General features: G+C 30.3%; 1 protein-coding gene and 1 long non-coding RNA gene across 2 annotated transcripts; both read left to right on the forward strand.

Annotated features, from left to right (window-relative positions):
- Positions 1,122–4,006, forward strand: LOC107629953 (peroxidase 39). Its single transcript, XM_016332921.2, has 4 exons — positions 1,122–1,446; positions 1,530–1,721; positions 2,267–2,429; positions 3,347–4,006. Exons 1-4 carry the CDS (start codon positions 1,237–1,239, stop codon positions 3,754–3,756), a joined length of 975 nt encoding a protein of 324 aa, XP_016188407.1. The 5' UTR covers positions 1,122–1,236; the 3' UTR covers positions 3,757–4,006.
- On the forward strand, positions 6,601–7,723 carry LOC110270005. Its single transcript, XR_002358944.1, has 2 exons — positions 6,601–6,800; positions 7,315–7,723. It is a non-coding gene; the product is annotated as an uncharacterized LOC110270005 (long non-coding RNA).

A 9,276-nucleotide genomic window follows, 5' to 3' on the forward strand; every position in this document is an offset into this window, starting at 1 on the left:
GTGCACATAGATTTTTGAAATCTAATTGTTAATTATATATATGTTCTCTAAACTTTCTCTACAAAGAAGAGAGCATTAATGAAATAGTAATTTAGAACACTAGAGGTTAATAATTAAGCTGGCTGCTCTCTTAATTAGCTTGAATCCTACCTCTAAATATACAGAATTTAATACTCTAATATAATGACCTCAATTACTAAAGTAAATTCCCGGATATACTACATACTATATAATTTGTCTCTATCTTTGTCATCCTCTAAATATTAATGTATTTAAAATTCATGAATGATTAGGATTATACAACTGTATGTGTTGTTCACCAACTCCCATAATTTATGTGTTATGTTCTCATTTCTTATCCTAATGTGTCCACCATGTGTATCAACAGGAAGCTAAGTTAATTTAATCCAAACAAGCGATGTCTCAACTGTGTCATATGATATTGAAGGTCCATTGGCACCTTAGAGAAGTATCAGTCAACTCTCTATTTCCCTTAATTAAAAGCCAAATTAAATTAAATTAATTTATTGTTAGAACATGCACATCAAATCCTCCAAAGCACATACATTAACCACCGCAAGAAACTCTACTGAACATTATATAAAATTTGAAGATATATATATACAACGTCCAAAAAAGAACGTGATATGGCAAGTTTGATTATTAAACAAATTAAGGGTGAATTATTATTCGTTGTAACTTGTAGATTATAGCTTGGACGTGTAACGAAGGGTTTAGAAGCCCATATACTACTTGTTGGAATTTTTAACTTAATTATCCTATAATAGAAAAAGGACATGCTGCCTAATTATTACACACCAAATTATTTTATGCACACAAATTATATATGATTTTTTTATTAATTACATGTGGTCATGCATATCAATGATATTATGTGACTTTATTTATAATAAAAAATAACAAATATAAAGATTAAGTCATATATATATATTATTGGACAGTTAAGATTATTATTATTATTATTATTATTATTATTATTATTATTATTATTATTACTTGAAAAGATTGACGAAGTAACATGAGGCATTACCTTAGCACATGTGATCGAGATAGCTAGCAGAAAAGACCATTTCAAAATGTGAAGAGTTAAGAGCACTATATATATAAAGCAATGGAGAGGGAACTTGCAAGAAACAACTTAATTAAAACAGAACAATAATCTTCCGTTTATTAAGTATCTATCTTTATAGTTACATTGCCATCAAGTACACGAAAATGGGAAGCCATAGCTACATGAAGGTTTGGATCCTTTGCCTAATAGCATTAATTGGAGCAACACATGCTCAATTGGAACTTGGTTTCTATTCCAAAAGTTGCCCAAATGCAGAGAAAATAATTTCGGACTATGTTAATGAGCATATCCATAAGGTTCCATCACTCGCAGCGGCACTCTTAAGAGTTCACTTCCATGATTGTTTTGTAAGGGTATGTATGAACTTTCTTCATCTATCATTGTTCTTATTTGTATTTGAATAATGCATTAATATAATGTAGCGGGTTGTGTTCAGGGGTGTGATGGATCAGTGCTTGTGACGTCAACAAAGAACAATCAAGCTGAAAAGGAAGCACCTCCAAACCTTACTCTAAGAGGGTTTGATTTCATTGAAGTATTAAAGAGCGTTCTTGAAGCTGAATGCCCTGGAGTTGTCTCTTGTGCTGATATTGTTGCTTTAACTGCCAGAGACTCTATTCGTGCTATTGTAAGCCCTTTTTCATTCTATACCATTTTCTGTGTACCTATATTTATCAGAATTTTATACCTATGAATCAATATAGTTTGCACTCACATTTTTTTAGAGTTTGCACACATTAATTAATATAGTTTGCATTTACATCTTTTCGGTGTTTGCATGCATAAATTAGTAAAATTTATTTATTAAAGATAATTTAGTATTTATACTGGTCAAATAATAATAAAAAATACTAAAAATTGCTTACCCCAAAAATTTTTCATTATATATTTTAGAATAATATTACAAATCAACATTTTTAATCAACTTTCTTTTAAATTATAAATTATAATTTTTAATTTAAAATTATAAACCTAAATTCTAAATTTGACTAATATTTGGCTAATTAAAAGTTAGTTTTTTGTATGCAATAAATATATGACATATAAGCCAATGAGTTATAAATCAAATGACATAGTCTTCCCATACTCACTTAAAAGGTCGCGAGTTCGAGTCTATATATATATATATTTGTGTGTGTGTGTGTGACATATAACCTGGATGCATTGATGCAGGGGGGACCTTATTGGAATGTTCCAACAGGAAGAAGGGATGGGCTGATCTCTAATGGAGCCTTGACCTTACAATTCCTTCCAGCTCCATTTCACAACCTCACCACACTCATTGGACGCTTTCGCCAAGTTGGACTTGATATCAAAGATCTTGTCGTGCTCTCTGGTAATTCATGCAAAATCCTAATTTTTCATCATTTTTTGCGTTATCATGCATAAATTAAATTACCAAAGTAGTATTTTTTAATCTTTTCAAATTAAAAAGAACCCTGGACGAAATATTATAGTTAGAAATTTAAAAGATCAAGATTCAACGATTTTTTTGGTGACTCGATTCAACAAATTATAATAAAATAATATCTTTATACATAAAAATTGATATTGGCTTAATCAATTTATTGTTTAATCGGTTTTTACACGATCAAATTCTTAAATTCAATAAACCTAAATAAATTATTAGCTTTTTTTTATAATTTATCAAACTGACTATTTCAGTATGATTCTCCTAAATCCTAATTATGGTTCTGGAATCAGATCGTCTTAGTTCACTTTAATAAAAAAAAATAGTTAACAAAAAAATCAGTCAAAGAATAGGTATAATCAATAAAAAATAATAAAATAATTGAGCCGATTAAAAACTTAAGTTACTTAAAAAATCTTTTTTCAAATATATATATTTATTATGAAAAAATGTAGGAGTCAACTACAATATAGGATAATCTTTTATATCTTTAGTTTTGAAATTCAAAAAATTACGGTAGTGGAGAATTTTTTTTTTCTTTCTTATAGCAGATCTCTTATTTTTCAATTAGTTGGCTACCCTCCTAATTGATTTTCTAGTAGAACTGCGATTCTGTTAAAAAGCCAATTAGAAAGGTAGCCAATTACAGCCAACGAAGTTGAAAAATAAAAAGTATGTTATATCAAAAAAAAAATCTTTCACTATCCTAACTTTTTGAATTTCAAAACTAAAAATACAAAAGATGGGCTTAAATTGATGTAGGTTGTAGTTAATTTCCTAAATTTTTTAAAAAAATCTTGTGTTGTATGTGGATGCAAATAATAGTTCCCTAATTTTGTCAGGTGCTCACACCATTGGCATTGGGCACTGCTCAACAATCGCAACACGACTTTACAACTTCACCGGAAACGGCGACGCTGACCCGTCGTTAGACTCCACCTACGTTCAAAATCTCAAGACTACCAAGTGCAAGAGCATCGCAGACCAAACAACTTTGGTTGAAATGGACCCTGGAAGCCGCAACTCCTTTGATCTCGGCTATTACAAGCAGGTTCTAAAGAGAAGGGGTTTGTTCCAATCTGATTCTGCTTTGTTGGATAGCGTTGCCACCAGGAACATTATCAACCATGAGCTTACTTCTACTGACACCTTCTTTAGGGACTTTACTCTTTCAATGGAGAAGTTGGGAAGGATTGGTGTCCTTACTGGGACACAAGGAGAGATCAGAAAGATATGTTCAAGAATCAATTAAAAAAAATTTACTATCACAAGTTTCATATATCTAAAAAAAATGTTAATGGTTATAAGTGACCAATACCTTACATTTTATTTAGAGAATATATTTTTTTAGAGATATGAGACTTGTAATATCAAACAAAATTATCTTATCATAATTTATAAATTTCACTGTCTATCAAAGTTTGATAAACCGTGAAAGAATGGTTTATTCTTGTTGCAAACTTTGTGTTGCAACAAGTGCAACAGAATAATCATTGGTAAAACNCATGAATCATCAAATATATAGTATAAGATATATACTATACGGTTTGGGATGGGTGTATATTTCTTTTATGGATGTATGTTGTGGACTTGTGGGTACATGTTTGGTTGATATATTTGATAGTTTTTTTTTTAATAGGTTTGATGGAAAAATAATTTTCTTGTGGTAATAAGAAGCAAATTTGAGAGGGGAAAATAATTTGCTGTTGTTTTGAGCCCCTCATGCTTAAAAGTTATTTTTTCAGTGAGTCAAATCATCTGTTCAGTTATTTTATTTGATTTCTCTCCTCATAGAATCAATGTTACCGTCTCATACCGTTATTATTTTATTTTTTTAAAATAAGTAATATAAAATTAAATCTTAAAGTGGTCGATAATATTTACGAAATATTAATTTCCTTCTTAACTTACCAATTGTATTTTTTATGTCTTTGAGATTAAAAAAATACATTTAGTTAATTTCTTTTCGATCAATTTCGTTGTTATCAATAGTAACATGACAGTGACATAGCAAATGAGTGCCACGTTAGGTAACATAAAATATTGTCGTGTTAATTTTGGCGCTAAATTTTTCAAAAACGAGGTTGTTTCATGAAAAAGATAGTTAAAACATTGAAACTCCAAAACAAAATGATATCATCATCTTCTTCTCAACTAAAACATTTTGTGCTTAAAATTCTAGAGTCTGTGAGTGCTCTTTAGAGTTTGTTTGGTGAAGCGATTTGGGTTTCTTGAGTTCATTGATACCCTGTTCATCATTGCCATTAGTGATTAAAATCATTGAAGGAAATGAGCAAGAATTTTTCGTAAAATCTATTGACATAATGGTAAGTGTACAGTAAATAAAATTAATTTTTTTCATCTTTTTCAATTTAAAGGTATATGTCATTGTGGTTGTTAGTTCGGTGTTTTGTATAGGTTGATGAAAATATTTTAGAAGTAGATTATTAGCTAGAGTTTTTGTGTCTTGTGTGGATAAGGAATTTTTAATATGCTCTGTTTTAATTACTAGTATGTATGCAGCAAAGTTAAGAGTTAATATAAAAGAACTCAACAATAATTTTTATAGAAAAACTCACATTGTAATTGAAACATCTAAATAAGAATTTATTTGGATGGGTATCTATTTTAGATATATTTTCTGGATGTGTCTCTTTATATATGTATTTAAAATATATTAATTATTAGACACATCCACGAACATACTTCCATAAAACACAATTATAAATAAGAGTTGGCAGATAATATATTAGTACCCTATACTTTTCCTTACGTAAATTATTCTGAGATGTAGTGATTTATTTCTTACAAGTATAAATTATCTTAAATAGCAATTATTTAGTATAGCTCGTGAATGAGTAAATTATTCTAATTCAGAATTATTTAGGGTCCGTTTGGATAGGTTTATAAGTTACTTTTTTTAATTTTTAACTTATAAAAGTGTATAGTATTAATGTTTGGTAGGGGTGCACATGACCCGGCTCAGTCCGAAGGTCCGGCCCAGTCCCGAACACTTTAGGGGTTAATTTGGTGTGATTTCATCGGGTATAGGGCCGGATAAGAGTCTTAAAAATAGACCCGGTCATTATTTCGAGTCGAGTCCAGGCCATAGCTCGAGTCACCCGAAGTCGGCCTAGTGGCCCGGTCATCATACACAATTAATATTTTGTGTTATTAGTGATGGATCATGACTATTCTTATGTGGAATTTAAGTATTGTAAACCTTAATATTTTGTGTTATTAGTCATTATAAGACTATAAGTTAATGTTTTATGTTTAGAATGCATAGGACTTTAGACTAATGCATAATATTGTATTATTTGTATTGATTTAAATATTTGGTATTATTAGACAATATTAGTATTGATTGTGGTTATGCTTTAATTTTGAAGGGTTGGTTCTTGTTATATTTTTCTAAGTGAATTTTACTATGTTAAATAATGGTTGGAGTCTTGGAAATTTGGATATTTTTACATGCTAGCTTATAAGAAGGTATCAATGTAATGTAATATTAACAGCCCGATTTTTACCCGGTATAATTGTGGCCCGAAAGTGTATTGGTTTCATTAGGTCTAGGGCCAGGTTTGGGTCTAATAAATAGACCCGGTGTATATTTCGGGTCGGGTCTGGGTCACAACAAATCTGACTTCACCCGGCCCATGTGCACCCCTAATGTTTGGTACAATTTTCAAAATAAAATTGTAACTTTCTAAAAAGTTATTTTAGTACTTATGGAGAAGTTAAAAAAAATTACTTTTCTCATAATAAATTTTTTTATTATTTTCTTTTAAAATAAGTACTTTTAGAACTAAAAAATCAAATACAAAATAACTTATTTATAAGTTACTTTTAATAAAAAAATTTAACTTGTGGTAAATTTAAAAGTTTTAATAAATTACCATTTATTTTAGATCTTATAGTCAAAATTTATTATTATTATTATTATTATTATTAGGGTTTTTCACTTTTTTGACACAAATTATTATTAGGGTTTTTAATTTTGAAAATTTTGTAAGAAAAAAAGAAAAAGAAAAAAATAGATTGGACGAGTAGCAGGAAGTTTAAATCCAGCCCACGCGACAAAAAGGGCAAAATTTTTTGTGAACCCACAAGATAGCCGCCACAAACTCAAATGCTCATAAACCCTAATTTGTATCTCCTCACTCCCCTTCCTTCCCTATATAATCCAACCCAATTGCACTTTCTTTCCATCTCCCTGCTTTCGCAGCGATCCAAATGTCTCTTTAGGGTTTCTTCACCACGCTTCACCGTTTCGGATCTTGAATTCTCACAAAGGTTGCAGCTTTACGTGTTGGGCGTTCTGTTTTCTTCTCTGTTTTATGTTGTTTTTCGTCATTTTTTCCACCTCTCCCAATTAAAGTTGTGGTAATTTTGGTTCCGTGCTGTGACGAAGCAATTTTTTGGACTAGAGTTTCTGATCTGGGATTCTTCACCCCGGAATTTGATTATTAACCCTTGGCTGTCTGAGCACACTTCAAATTATTTCAAAATTTTAGGGTTTAGTCTCTGCTCTATTTTCCAAATACTACCGTTTCAAATTTTCTACAAATTCCGTTTTTGATGAACTGGTTTGAGAAAAATCTGGGCTTATGATGAAAATATAATTATCTTAGCGGATTTCAGTGAGATTTCATATCAATGATCTGATTGTTACACACACTGAAGCCTTTGATTTGTTTTAATATGAAATTTTTCACTTACAAATGTTTATTTTCAATTGATATTATTATTATTATTATTATTAATTTCCGAAGTGGTGTCAATTAATTTCACACTTGATTAAGTGCAGTGACGAGATGAAAACACTGGATGTGTTTTTTGAGCAGTGGACGTTACCGTCAGGTTTCGCCGTGAGCTTAATTTTTAAAAACGACTTCTCCTTCTTCTGAGCACTATAGTTATTGATGAAATTTGCATAGAATAACAACATTCAAGTGATTTTGGGAATTTGTATGAATGTGAATGTTTATTTGTTCATGGAATTCTCTGTGATGTTTATAATGTGATATTTGGTTATTTACTACTTAAGAGTTAGATTGCGTCCATTACCAATTCCAAGGGATTTTATGTTCCTCTTGGTATAATGGCTCGGACGCCATATTTATGTTGTGGTTATCCTGATTGGTGGTTTTCTTAATCCGTACCATTTTATCCTGGAAACGCCACATACATTCCTGTTTCAAGAATTATATTAATTTTAGCTGACCTGAGAGGCTGAAACGAGACGAGGCTCAAACAAGATTCCTGTTCTACTGGGTTTTGCACGCACATTATTAGTTTATCTGAACTAGTATGAGACATACCAGCATGTAGCCATGGACACTAATAATCTATTAGTGATTGGGACTCAAATCATAATAACTCAAATAACACGGATTCATAAATACTATTTAGAAAAACCCAAAAAATATTAAAAAACATAAAAAAGCGAAAAACATTAAACTCAAAATAATCTAAATTCAAAGTCTCTTGTGGTGTTGCATCATTCCACATCTCCGTTTGGAGTTGGGATAGTGATGTATATATCATCGTGGCGACAGAATTAATGTTTTCCTAAATCTCAACGATAAGATTTATGGAGGGATAATTACATCAGTTCACATGGTTCAATCAAAGGACTCATCAAAAGTTGAAAGCCATAGTTGGAAACTCTTGCAATGGGGGACTAGGAGTTGAGTTTTATTCTTCATTGTTTCCTTGGGAATGGAATTGATTTCAAAGAAAGGATGTTCAAATATTCAAGGGCTGCTCATTTCATCACAATTATTAGGGACGATAGTTTTGGGAAAATTAAGATTGAATGGAGAAGGTATGAGTTGGATGATTCTGACCGAGAGAATATGAAGGAAGGACTAAAGCAAACGTTGCAGATTTTAATAGTGATGGGTGCAGGAAGTAATGACCATAGGATCAAATGTGAAGGGAAGAGTGTAAAGGAATTGAGGGAGTTTGTGGAATCAGTCTATGTAACAGGTGGTCGAATGTCTCATGAAGAGAAATGGAGTGTATATAGTTAGTTCTACGAAGCAGAGAAATGGAGTGTATATAGTTCTATGATTAATATTAAATCATAGGACATGCATTTTTTGTTAAAATCTTAAATTCTTATATTTTAATCAAATTAGTAAGAATTTTGTACATTACATATAAAAAAAAATTATCTAAATTTCATACTATTTTTTCATCATATATGGTTAATATCTTCATTATTAAAAAAAGTTATTCTTTTTACTCCGATTCATCAAGAGAAATTTCATCATAGTTTATGTAAATAAATACTAAACTTTTTACATATTTAGGCTTCAACTTGTTTTTTATTAGGAAATGGATAAAGGAACAAGTGCTCTAATTCTTTTCATAACAAGAAGATGAAGATGGTTGTCTAATAGCCTAAGAGCAATTAGTTGAAAATGTTTTACTTTACCATCATAAATTAGCCATCAGGACTTTGCATTGACTATGCCCCTATTATTCAATGAGTCATAATCAGTAAAGACACTTCTATTATAAAAAAAATTTGCAAATTCAATGTTTATTTTTCTCCTCTCTTCATTAAAAAAATACCTCTGCAAGCATTTAACACTTTCATTGGTGATCTCAATATCTTGATGAGAAGATGAGAAAAAAAATCGTATGGAGTCTTCTCTCAATCATTAATGGCTATAATACTTATATAATTAGTGATTAAAAAATTAATAATAATTCAATTATCTTTACTTATAAATAAAAGTTATAAATTATAATTGTAAAG

The sequence above is a fragment of the Arachis ipaensis genome, chromosome B03, assembly GCF_000816755.2.
Source record: "Arachis ipaensis cultivar K30076 chromosome B03, Araip1.1, whole genome shotgun sequence".
Taxonomy (NCBI): Eukaryota; Viridiplantae; Streptophyta; class Magnoliopsida; order Fabales; family Fabaceae; genus Arachis; species Arachis ipaensis.

Bases quoted from the DNA above. Each gene is read 5' to 3' on its own strand.
- LOC107629953 (XM_016332921.2), top strand. From the start codon at position 1,237: ATGGGAAGCCATAGCTACATGAAGGTTTGGATCCTTTGCCTAATAGCA. The intron at 1,722-2,266 runs GTAAGCCCTTTT...GCATTGATGCAG, and splicing joins GAGACTCTATTCGTGCTATT to GGGGGACCTTATTGGAATGT. The intron at 2,430-3,346 runs GTAATTCATGCA...TAATTTTGTCAG, and splicing joins AGATCTTGTCGTGCTCTCTG to GTGCTCACACCATTGGCATT.